General features: G+C 40.7%; 1 protein-coding gene across 1 annotated transcript; it reads right to left on the bottom strand.

The window, feature by feature from the left end:
- Positions 1 to 519: 519 nt before the first annotated feature.
- LOC117018589 (cytochrome c oxidase assembly protein COX20, mitochondrial) lies at positions 520 to 7,640 on the bottom strand. The gene is made up of 4 exons (XM_033099672.1): positions 7,344 to 7,640; positions 1,694 to 1,808; positions 1,521 to 1,584; positions 520 to 792 (listed from the first exon to the last, which is right to left on the bottom strand). The coding sequence occupies exons 1-4, from the start codon at positions 7,383 to 7,385 to the stop codon at positions 654 to 656; spliced, it is 360 nt and encodes a 119-aa protein (XP_032955563.1). The 5' UTR covers positions 7,386 to 7,640; the 3' UTR covers positions 520 to 653.
- Positions 7,641 to 12,756: the final 5,116 nt, after the last annotated feature.

Raw genomic sequence — 12,756 nt, forward strand, 5'->3', positions numbered from 1 at the left:
TCATTTTTTAACCAGCGAGACTTCTAGCTTATATTTTATTTAAAAGATTTTCTTGAGAAATCATGTTGATATTTATTAAAACAAAATAATTTCATTGCTTTGGAAACGGAGAATTTTTTTCCTGAATGAATAAATGCTATGGATTTAGTTGGATGTTGGGTGCTTTTAAAAAATGACAGCCGACTGAATTATAAATGTCTTTCTTGTTTATGTATCTATTTGTTTTAAGTCTTACACTATCATTGGCTTAAGAAGCCAGGAAGTATTCCCTCATTTTTAACAGGGTACAGGAATACAGTTGTGTTTTTGTTTTTAAGGCAAGTTTTAAAATCCAACCGGGAGAGATGTGATTTCTTGAAGTGCTGTCATTTATACTCACTACTTATTACAAGGAAACTTCTAAGCATGCTGAGCATTAGGTTTATTTTAAGTAGGACAAATCCACTATATGCTATACTGGCAATAGTTACAGGGCCAGAATACGTTTGTAAGTATTCATACAAGTTTTAAAAAATAGACTGCAACTTACACATCCTTTATTTACTTGATTGAAAGCCTTCTCAGGTAGGTAACAGTGTTTTACATAGTTGCCCGCCCTTTGTTCTCACTGACTTCAGTGAGTTGTATTGGGGTTTCTGTGCTTGAGACTCTACTCAGTTGCTGCCGTTCCCGTTGGTTTGTTTTCTTTCAGGATCAAGGTGGGTACTTTCATATAAAATCTTATTTTTAATTCCTTCTCTGGCAATTCTTTCTTGTATTCTTAGCTTTGCATGATTATACCTACAATGGAACCTTGTAAGAAAAGAACATGAATAGTTAACATAAAATTCCTACAGAAACTAATTTGGAATTTTATAACAAAATTTCAAAATACAGATGAGTACCGCAAAACTAAAAATATAACCATTCTAATTTGGAGTGCTATGTTTGGGTGGTTTGGTTTCAAAGATAGCTATGAACACATTTATTATTAAGGTATGTTTCCTGTAAAATGAGGATTTCTATTACCTTACTTAGTTTCTGCTTGTAGAACCTCATATAAGTATGTACTTTGGGCCTAGCTTTTTTCGCTCAAGAAGATATATTTGAGATTCATCAATGCTGTATCAGTTGTGAACATTCTGAAAGTAACTTTCAGATGTGAGACACCGTAGCAGGCATGAAGTGAGCAATGAGGGTAAGGTAAAATGCCTTCTTCACAAGTGTAGTAGTAACAGCATGTCTAATGTCATGCAGATATCTTGACATGCAGTTCACTTGACATGCAGTTCACTTGACAAATGGCAGAAAGTATGAGTACATATTGAAAAGATAAAGGCACTCCAGCAATATCATTTTGTAAGAAATTTCCATTAAAATATCCTATTAAAAAATGGAAAAAATCCTTTTTTCAAAAAAAGAAAACTGAGCGTGGGAATTTCTTAGTGGGAAATTGCTCTGAAAAGAGCATGTGCTTTGGAATTAGATAAACCTTGTTATAGTCATGGATCTTAACTGAACACGTAATGTCATGCACATACCAGCAGCCTAAAGTCACCAAGATGAATCCTCCTACTGCAACATCACATGACCTTCTAATTCTACCTGTTGAGAAAAAGCACAACCACTGTCATTGATTATTACTCCCATCTAGAAAATAATTGTTCACTACACACAGAGGTGTGTTTTTATACGTAGACAAAAACATACTCACTAGTTAACAAAAAATGTCCAAGGCCAGCCACAGCAGATCCTAATGAACCATATAATATCGAGTCCCGTGCACAAGGAATGTTTTCGACATCTAAAATTCCTAGGAGCTTAAAGGGCTAGGATAAGATAAAAAAGAAACTAGACTGAACAAGAAAATATGGTAGGTAGGTCAAGGTGCTTCGGCAAAGGTTAAACTGGAATGTGCTATGTGACAGCCAGGAATCCGTTCACATTGCCTTTTTAATGAAGTGCTTTTCATACACAGAACAGTCAGAATCTCAAAATGGGAAACCTTGGGAATTTGACAAGAAAGCCCCAAGCAGTAGGATGACATACACAAATTAATTCAATTATGGTGTTAAACAATAATTTGCTAATCGACTGGTTTTGGAATTGAGCACATTTTAGGAGCTCTTTAAACATATGTATGAAATTAACTACACTGAAACTTAAAACAGTATAATTTTGTTTCCAATAATTTGGGAAGCACACGTGGGATTAGTAAAATTAATCTAACCTTGTTTGCTTCTAATGTTAATATAGTGCTATTTGCTTTAAATTCCTTTAACAATGACTTGAGATTTTATTGGTGTTTACGAGGTGAACATCAGTTGTGGTTTGTAAGCATAAATATTTTATGTAAAGAAAGAACGTGGGCAGTACACCTCTTCTGGTCTGTTTCCTTGCCTGTGATATGAAATAGCACTTGATTGTATTTAGCTTGCCCTTAATCTGTAATGGGGGTTGGGCTGGGTGGTAATTTCCTTCAAGTGCTAAACTGGTTTTTAAATTTTTTCTAGTTTTCATTGACTTTATGGAATGGACTTGTTCTCCTGATTTAAAAACACTGCCACCTTAATGTGTTTAGAATGTCTGTCATTTTAACTGGACTTAAGAGGTTTGGGGAGGGCAAGACAGACGTTTAAGAAAAAAGTCACATTTCACTAAGGTTTTTCTATTAAAGATTTAGAAAACCTTAGGATACTGTTTTCTAAAACTTGACTCCATGCAAGTTTTCAGTAATGTAGCTTTTTAAAGGAAGCCATTTGTCCATTTAAAGGTTTCACAGTTACACTTTTTAAATGGTAATGTAGTGGAGGCGGGACTTCAAGCTGAAGGAGGAGGGATCTATAGGATGAGGTAAGGGAGAAAATAGATTGGAAGAAATGGGGAAGGACAGCGACAAGTCAGATTAAAGGTTGAAACATGAAGACATTCTTGATTGTATTTTCTCCTGTGTTTTCTTCTTTGGCTCAAACTTCTGCCAGAAAAGACAAATGTGACTTGTTTCATAATAAAGCAAAAATCATGTACTCGTGGATCATTCTATTCCATTTTTTTCTTTTGCCTCTCCCTGCTACCCTTCGCGTGACACCTAACACATTTACTTCATGAATGAAAGTGCTCATTCATATTGCAGACTTTAACTCTGCAAGTTCTTTAATGTCTTCATATACAAAGAGGTTGGGGGTTTTTATTTCACTTCTAGGTTTTTCATTTAGCAAAAAACTTGTTTCTTCCCCTGGCAGCTCAGAAGCCCGGTGGAATGGTCATGGTGGGACGTTTGTGAGCCTCTCTGCAGACAGGGAATGTTGGACTGTGAATTCTAGTCCAGGACTAATGCCCCCACCTCCAGACCAGCCTGTTTCCCCGGGGGTGTTGGGGAGATGCCAGGGCCAGAGGCGGGTGGTGTTCAGTGGTGCCAGCTTCATCAGGTCCTAGAAGCAAGTGAGAACGGTGGCTTCTGCCACAGGGTAGAAGGTGTGGTGCCTTTCACATGTGGGCAAAGAAAAGAATTCCCTCCCATAATGGAGTCATGGTGTCACACCCTAGAAAACAGAATCTGCAAACATTTCTTGGGGCACTTGGGCAAAATGCTGTCAACCCCTTTACTAAGTGTATAAAATATACGTGCAAAATATACCAAATAGTGTTGTTGAAGCCAGCTGAGTAACTTAGAGATTTTTCAAATCCCACGCTCAGATTTTGATTCGGTTGTGGGATGGGCCATTGGAATCTGTAAAAAAAACTGAAGGTCTTTTGTGTGTATGACGACTACCAGGTAAGGGAAACAAACACTGCTTATCTTAAAGTGGTACATGCTGAGAACCAGTGTGTGGACAGGCCCAGGATGCTCCGCTAAACATTCTATATAGATTCATGTGTCAACCCCACCTGCGACTTCACTGGTCTCATGTCAGTGCCCGAGTTAAGAAACTATGCTGGTCTAAAGCCCTTCACATCCCTGATACTTAGTTCTCATCTCTGAGATGACCGCTGAACCCCCAGGCTCAGGGTCTACTGGAAGGCTATTGAATGCTGGCAGAGGGGAAGTGAGGTCTGCCTGACCCCACTCCCCATCAATCTTAATTCCACTGCATCATTAACCCTTTGGGTTTGCGTAGAGATGAAAAAGCTCAGGGAGGAGGCATTTTCCAAAGGTCACACATCTAGGAAGTAACAGGAGTAAAATACATACTTGTATATCTACAATTTGTATCAAAACTGGGTTAAGGATGAACAAAATGAAAACCACAGTGTTGCCTTTCCATTCTCACCCTCTGGTGAAGTGGAGGCGGGATTACCAAAATGACTTAAGGATCAAGGATGGAATGCTGAATGATGAACCAGTCTTCCGCATGTGAGCTGTAGAGTCTCAGAAGTGGAAATTAATATTTCTCTTTATTCCCCAAGTCTGCAGACTTCAGGCTTATTACAACTAATTTAAGCTCTTTAAGAAATTTTACACTAATTTTTTGGTAGACTAATATGTTTAAGCTTAGATTTATAAAAGCAGCTTTACCAGCTCACCTTGATGGAGCTAAGGGAAGCTCAAAAGATTTCTAAGCCAGAATGCCAGTTTAACTTATAGGAAAAGGATCAGATCACATTAGAGCCACATTTCCCACTGCCAAATGTATCTGCCTCAATGCCCACATTGTCCTCTTGCAAAGCATGAACTGGCCCTATTCCCATTTGAAATTAGTTCTGCAGTAGATTGCTCTCGACTACTCCAGGACTGTTTCTACAGTTATCCCTTCTTTCACTTGCATTGTTTTTCCTCTATAATAACCTCCAGCCTAGAAACACTGGAAACAAAACCCCTCACACCCCTTCCCACCAAGCCTCCTAAATGCCCATTCGTTTTCCTGCTCCCTTTCACTGCAAAACAAGTTAACCTATGTGTTGCTGCTCCACTTACAAACCTCCCCACGTTCACTTTAACTCATTTCTATGAGTCCTCCCGCCCCGCCCCCTACACTCCACTGAAATGGCAAGGTTCTAAGACACCATTTTGCAAAAATCCATAGCACTCTACATCAGCACGTGGCACAGATAATCATGTTTTTGAAACAATTTCTTGTCTTCAAGTACAACAATGTCTCCTTGGTTTTGTGTCACTGGCCCTTTCTGGCAGCTTTGCTGCTGTCCCTCTGATGACATCTAAATGTTAAAATGCCTCTCATCTCCCTCCCAACCCAATCTAATCTCCTAGGTGTCCCAAGGCTTTCAATTAAATGCCATTTATATGACTTCCAAATTTAGGAATCAAACGCTGATCTCCCCCCAAACTTTAGTCTCATATTCATCTGCCTGATGACATTTTTATGTCTAATAAGTTTACCTTGAACTTAATATTTCCAAATTAGAATTACTTTTCAGGCATTACTAGTTAACCAGTTTTAATGCCAATAACCTCGGAGTCATCCTTGATGCCTCTCCGTCCAACCCATGTCCAAGGTATCAGCAAATCTGGAAGGATACAGCTGAACCAACCATTTCTCACCTTCACTGCTGTTACCAAGTTACCATCCTCTGTCAGTCTTAAAAGATCTTGATTCCACCAAGATGACTACTGTTCTTTTTAATCACTCCACGGCCTTTGGATATGCTCAGGATAACATATGTACTGCGTACTGGTATGAAGACCCTATGTGATGGGGCACCCCTCCCACACTTGTACCCCATCTTTCCTTTGTCGTCTAGTCGAGGCACACAGGCCATTCCTCTCACGTGCTTAGCTGGTTATTGCTTTGCACACAATACCTTTCTCCCTGATCTTTGCATGGCTGGTTCAGTAAATGAAATTATTTCCTTGTTTGAGTCCCCCAACAGAATGTGAATCAAAAGGACAGGGATTTTGCCTGTTTTGATCAAGGCCATTTATCTTTAGCACCTAGTTTAGTACTTAACACTCAGTAGGTACTTTCTAAATATTTTTTTTGATGGGTGAATTCATAAATTCGGAATTTACCTAGAGCACTTTCCTGGTAGGCATATACCAAATTGTATTTTTTTTTTAAACTTTCTCAGAGCAAAGTGAGCAGAGGAAAAGGCAGTTTTTAAGGGCTAGTTCTATCAGGTATGCCAGCTTGATAACTTGCCCGTGTTTACCTCAGGTTTGCTGATTCTAAAAATCAATCCCTGGATTGTAGTGGAATGAGCACTGAAAGTTTTTTTAAAAACTGCAGGCTTCCTTTTCTGACATCACCCTGGGCTGCTAATATTTTATTATCTCTTTGATGAACTTTGATAGGTACTAGTGTTTCATGAACAATTTATTTACAGGACTTTTACATTATTTTGTTTTGCTAATGATGAGCCAGTTAAATAGGTCAATATTTTTCTCTTTCATTGAAATCTTTCTCGGTGGATTAAACCACCCTTATGACCATTGCATGACAGCAGTTACCTCCTACCAAAGGTGAATAGATACAAAAGGGATAAAAGCTCTATTCAAGATCCTAGTGTTCTCACAGAATCCCTGCTCTTAAGGAGCCCAAGAGGAAGAGGGAGACAAATTAACTTCCGGTATAATAAATGATGGATAGAGCTATGTACAAGGTGCCAGGGGAGATGGGGACAGAAGCACCTCAGTCTATTTTGAGGAGTCAGGAGGCGCTTTAGGACAAGACTAGAGAGAGAGCTCCGTTTAGCTTTAGTACATCTGGAGGAAAGTATGATCCGTAGGGGGGCGAGGTGGAGGGCTTTTATATTCGAGGCCAAGATGAACGCAATGTGCTGCTACGACTGGATTTTAGGCAGAGGTAAAATTACTCAGTTCGTACGTTAGCGCTCACTTGACAATTGTGGAAGGTGGAATGAAGAGGGCTGAGCAAGAAGACACGAATACCAGCTACGGAGGCTATTCGTTACAATACTGCATTCTCCACTGGATGGAGAGAAAGCAAGCTTAATGTAAAAAGAATCTTTCATCTGGTCCTGCTTTCGATACAAATTCACCGGAATAGAACCAAGTTTCCAATTCTCAGCGTTTACGGATCCCTCCATGTTAAGTGTCAACCTCAGACACCTGTCCTCAGGGAGCTTTTAAATCTACTAGCAAGTTACAGTGCAAAGCCATGCCTTTTTTCTTGCCAAAGGATTCAGTATTAGCTGTTTTATAGTGACCCGCAGTTAAGTCATTAGTAGTATTGGTCCCCTCCGCCCCCTTGTTTTGGTCACTTGTCATGGCAACAAGGTCAAAAATATCGGGGAGAGGGAGACACGTAAATTTCCAGCCCACCGATCGCAGGGAAGCCGACACGTGCTGCGGGCGCAGCGTCTCCCAGCTCGTGAGGCCGCGTCCTTACGAAGCGCCCGCCCGCGCCCCGCTCTCCCACGCCCGCGCCCCGCCGCCCCCGGGTTACCTTCCCCTTCCCGGCCTCGCCGGGCTCCGGCGCTGCGGCCATGAGGACGAGTTGGCGCCTCCAGTCCCGCCCAGGCCCCGCCAAGGCCCACCGCGAGCGGAAGCCCCACCAGCCACGCGCCGCCCCGCCCACGCGCGCAGGCCGCCATTTTAGGGAACGTTTTTTTGCTCCCCAGTGGCCGCGCCGGCCCGGGCTGTCTCCTTTGTTCACTGAACGCGCCACACCTTCTCCTCCAGGGGAATCCCAGGCCCAGGGAGCCGGGGCCGTGGGAGGAGAAGGGCTCGGAAAACAACCCCGCACTCGGGATCTCGGCGGGGCACGGGCAGCACGGCGCCGCAACACTGCGCCTCTTCCCACCCCCACCTCCACCTCCGCCTTCCGCCGCAACCGCCATTTTTAACCATTGCCCGCGCGCTCGTGCTCGCGTCCAGGGCCGCCGGGCGCGCGCTGCCGGGAAGGCGGGGGCGGGGCCGCGGGCTGCGAGCGGGCGCGCCGCCGCCGCTTTGTCTTGCGCGCGGGCGCGCGGCCGACGCGCCCGCCCCTGCCGGGCAGCAGCCGGGGCCCACCAGCCCGGAAGTCGGCCTGGACTTGCTCGCGTCCGTCGTCCCCTACGTGTCCTTTGTCCTTCCGACCCCGGGACGATTCCCTCGTGCCACCGGCAGCTCCACCCTGCACCAGCAGCCATGTAGCCCCGAGCGCCAGCCTCCCCCAAATTGTGCTCCCACGCCCATCCCGCCTTCTCCCTTTTCTTTTAGTTTCATTACTTAGGGGCTTTAAAATAGCACCGCTCGGTTCACCTAGAGACTGGGGACAAAATGGAGGGACCAACTCGTTATTGAGTGTGCGTCAGGGCGTTTGTATCCGCCCTTAACAGGGAGGTGAAGGAGTTTGGGGTTTAAGGAGTAAAAGGCTTACAACAGCATTTTTAGTGTTAAGTGGTGGTCCACAATGATCCCTACGACTGCGAACTAACGTGAAACCTAAAATAGTGCGTATTGGTGAGATCATTGAGAATGAATGCGTGCTGATCCCGTGTAAGACAGGGTTTAGCCAGTTTCTCAGCACTAGATAAATACAACGCAGTTCCCTTTTCAGTGTTTTTTTTTTTTTTCCAATCCACCGTCAGGTAAATATCCCTATGATTACCTTATCCCTCCCGTTGTATTTAACGTTTAATCTTCATATATTTCAAAGCATACTCCTGGAAAAATGTTTAAGCTTTAGAGAGTGTCATTGTGCAAAGTCATGCTGCTTCTAATTATGCTGCTGCTTGACACACAGTTAAGTGCTGGGTAAGATTAGCGATGATGATTTAATATTACGTATCATTAATTGAACGTTTTCTTATTCCGTGTAATGACCTTACTTTCATGATCACTTAATACCTTTCTACAATCCCAATAAAATATACAACTTATGACATTTAAAATGAGTAACTTGGGGGGAAATTGGACAGCTACAGACAAATTACATACTGCTCTAAAATTTATTAGGAAATAGAAAAAAAAAATCACCGGTGATATCCTGTCAGTTTGGGGTTCTCACCTGAAATTCTTGAGCTAACTATGCTTTGAACTTGTCTGGAAGGTAATATTTAAGGTAGTAATATTCCATAAAGAAGTGAGGAATTCTTTTGAAGTAATTCCTAATTATGTTGTAAAAGAAGGAGAACTGGAAAAGTACCAGGTAAAACACTGTAAAGCCATCCTATTTTATTTTTTATTGTGATTTTGAAAATTGCTGGGGTAAACTTAACTGAGGTTCATTTGTCTTTGAAAGTATTTTCATAGGTTTTTTTATATTAACTTTTAATTTCACAAAAATGCATAATACTTGCATGTTTGATTTTTTTTAAATTTCAGTTTATAGAGTGAGAAGTAAAAAATCTCTCACTTCTCACCCTTTCTCCCCTCTCTAAACACCAGTAACAGTTTGATGTATCTCTTTCTAAACTGTTTTCTTCTTTTTCTTAATTAAAACAACAACGAAATGTAAGGTACAAAGTGAAACTATGCCATACCTGCCCCCATACATGTGTATACATGCATTCATATATGATGCCCACATATACACTATGTAATTTGCATTCAGTAATTTACTTTTCACCATTTAACACTGTATCTAGGAAATTGATGTAGCTATAGATTTACTCATTTTAAAGGCTGCTCAGCAATCCTTTAATCATTTTCCTTCTGACTGACATATAGAAAGTTTCCATTTTTTCACTAATCGAAAAAAAAAACTTCAGTGTGCATCTTTATGCGTATATCTTTGTGCACATGTTCAAGTATTTCTATATGATAGATTTCTGGAAGTGGTCTAACTCATTCAAAGGAGTATGCACATTAAAACATTTAGTATGTACTGCTAAGTTGTCCTGCAAAAAGACTGCCAATTTACAATCCCCATGAACAATAGATAGAGTGCCTGGTGCTTCTCAACCTTTTAAACACTGCATACTATTGTGTTTTAAAATATTTACTTATCTGATGAGTGAAAAATGATGTCTTACTGCTTTAAACTTTCCTGATTACTAATATGGTTGTGCATTCTTTCAAATGTTTATTGGCCATTCTTTTTTAGAATGAACTTCATATAGCTTTTGTGCATTAAGAAATATGGTTGTGTATGTGATTTGATTTGTTTATAGCAGCTCTTTGTAATTATGGCTTTTAACCCTTATATTTGTAACAGATACTTTCTTTTAGTTTACTTATTTGTTAATTTTGTTCATGGAGTTGTTGACTTTAAACAAATAGATATTTCTCCAGCAAAAGTTTTTTTCCCTCGGGAACAACAAAGAATTACAATTTGGGACATGCAATTTTATGGGACCAACCACACACTAGTCCAGAGAAACAAGGAAGAAGAAGTCTCTTGGCAAGTTTTAACTTGCAGATTATATTAATAATGCAGATTAATCCCACTTGGGAGGGATTGCTGTAAAGGAGGATTCCATTGGAGGAAACTGAACGTTCAAAGTATAGTGACTTTTCATTGGCTGAGTTATTGTGGTCTCCCATTAGCTGAACTTCTGCTGGGCAAGGAGGAATCTTCCTCCTCATGAAGTAGTCATGTAGTTATCATGAGATGCAAGGTATATCTCTTCCAGTTGGGGTCAGTAGTGTGCGTTGAATGATAACATTGATTAGAGTTCTGTTTTCTAGTCTCGGGACTGCATTTTTTTTTTTTTTAAACATACGCAGTTTATTACACAGGTTGGGTATTTAAAAAAATATTAATAAAACATATTTGGTAACAATTAGTTGAACCAACTCTATTTGAAATGAGATTTCTGTTTATTAATTTTCAAAGTCTTTCGTTTGTCAACATTTTAACCTTTTTTATGGAGTCCAATCTGTTAATGTTTTCTTTTATGGTTTTTGATCTTGTGTCTTGCTTAAGTAGGCCTTCTTGACTCCCATAATAAAAACTCATAATTTTGAAAATAATCTTTATATGCTAATTTTCTCGGTAATAACTGATTATTTATCTCTTTTTCTATTTCTTAAAAGACCAACTTTTGGTATTATTGACCAAGTCTATTTTTTTCTATTACAGTTTACATTTTTCTGTTTTATTGTCTTTTTTATAGCTTTTGAATCAAGTATTTACTTCAGTTATTCTCCATCTTTCTTGGTTTCTAATGAATGTATTTAAGGCGATAAAATTTCCTCTGAGAATCATTTTATCATATGTTACATCATAGATGTTGACAGGTTATGTTCCTATTATCATTATTTCCTAAGTTTTCTATAATTTCAGCTTTCATTTCTCCAAGTGAATATGTTTGGATATACTTTTGGTATTAATTTTTAGTTTAGTTTTGTTTTGTTTTGCTTTACACTGTGGCCTGACAAGTGATTTCCATCTATAATTGTTTTTTAAGATAAGAAATGGTAAGTCAACTGAAGAAATAGTGTGGCCTTGAGCTATGGAACATTGTTGCACTTTAACATGGGGACTGAGAAATGTTGAGCTGCACTGTAGGATTGTCAATCACTGTTGGTCCTCAGCCATGAATGGACGCAGACAACATCATCGGATACACAGTCTCGAAGTTGGAATCATTCCCACAGTAGGGTTTTTCAATAATACATTGTTTTTGTGGATCATAGCTCCACGTCGTTCAGTTTTAGTTTTGCAGTTTTAACTTGCAAATTACTTTTTCAACTCAAATCTTTGACTGCTTTCATCCATACACAGTATATAATCAGAGCAGACAAGGTCTTCTTTGGTGACTTTGCTATTTCCTATTTCAGTGGACTTTGCTGCACTGTCTATCCTTGAGTTATCTGAAATGGTTTCATCAGTCACAAGTTTTCTGAAAGCTGCTTCTGCAATGGGTGATTGACAGATGTTATCTGCTTGGCCATCTTCTCAAGGGCAGCCTCTCAGCTGCGGTTGCACCTCTCATCCTGCTCCAGCCTCCAGGCCCAGCTCTGTCACCGCTCAGCCATGAAGCCTCCCAGACCACCTTCACTTGAGGTGATCCCCTCTCTTCCTGAGCAATGGTAAAGAGTGCACACTCTGGTAGCCAAGAGTTACCAGCTCTTTGACTTTGAACTTCTATAATCTCTCAGTGCTTTAGCTGTAAATTGAGAATAATGATAATTCCTTTTCTGTAATTATTGTGACATCAAATGATAAAGTGTTCAGCAGAATGCCTAGTGTTAGGTAATGTTCAATAAATCATCTCAACTCCCATAGTGCTTATTGTCTGCAAAGTGACTTGGAGATTATTTACTAGTTTGAATTGTTAGTTACCTCACCATTCATGTGTCATCTCCCAATTGTCTTGAGGGCAAGAACCAGGAAGTCTCAAATGGCAGTCCAGCACAGGTACAGTATGTTTCCCGCACTGATTTGGTCTGGATGGCTCAGGATAATCACCTGAGCCATGAAGCCAGCTGCTTCCATTGATGGGTTATTTTTGCTGTCACCAGCCACATTGCCACTACGAATGTCTTTGACAGACATGTTCTTGACATTGAAGCCCACAATGTCACCTGAACAGCTTCATTCAAACTTCATGGTGCATTTCAACAGACTTTACTTCAGTTGTAACATTGACTGGAGCAAAGGTGACCCCCATGCCGGCTTTGAGAACACCAGTCTCCACTGGGCCCACAGGGACAGGACCAATGCCATCAATTTTGTAGGCATTCTGGAGGGACAGACACAAGGGCTTGTCAGTTGGATGAGTTGGTGGCAGGATGCAATCCAGAGCTTCAGCAGTGTGGTTCCACTGGCACTGCCATCTTTTCAGGTGACTTTCCATCCCTTGAACCAAGGCATGTGAGCACTTGGCTCCAGCATGTTGTCACCATTCCAGTCAGAAATTGGCACAAATGCGACTGTGCCAGGATTATAGCCAATTTTCTTAATGTAGGTGCTGACTTCCTTACGATTT

Source organism: Rhinolophus ferrumequinum, chromosome 27 (assembly GCF_004115265.2).
Source record: "Rhinolophus ferrumequinum isolate MPI-CBG mRhiFer1 chromosome 27, mRhiFer1_v1.p, whole genome shotgun sequence".
Lineage (NCBI taxonomy): Eukaryota > Metazoa > Chordata > Mammalia > Chiroptera > Rhinolophidae > Rhinolophus > Rhinolophus ferrumequinum.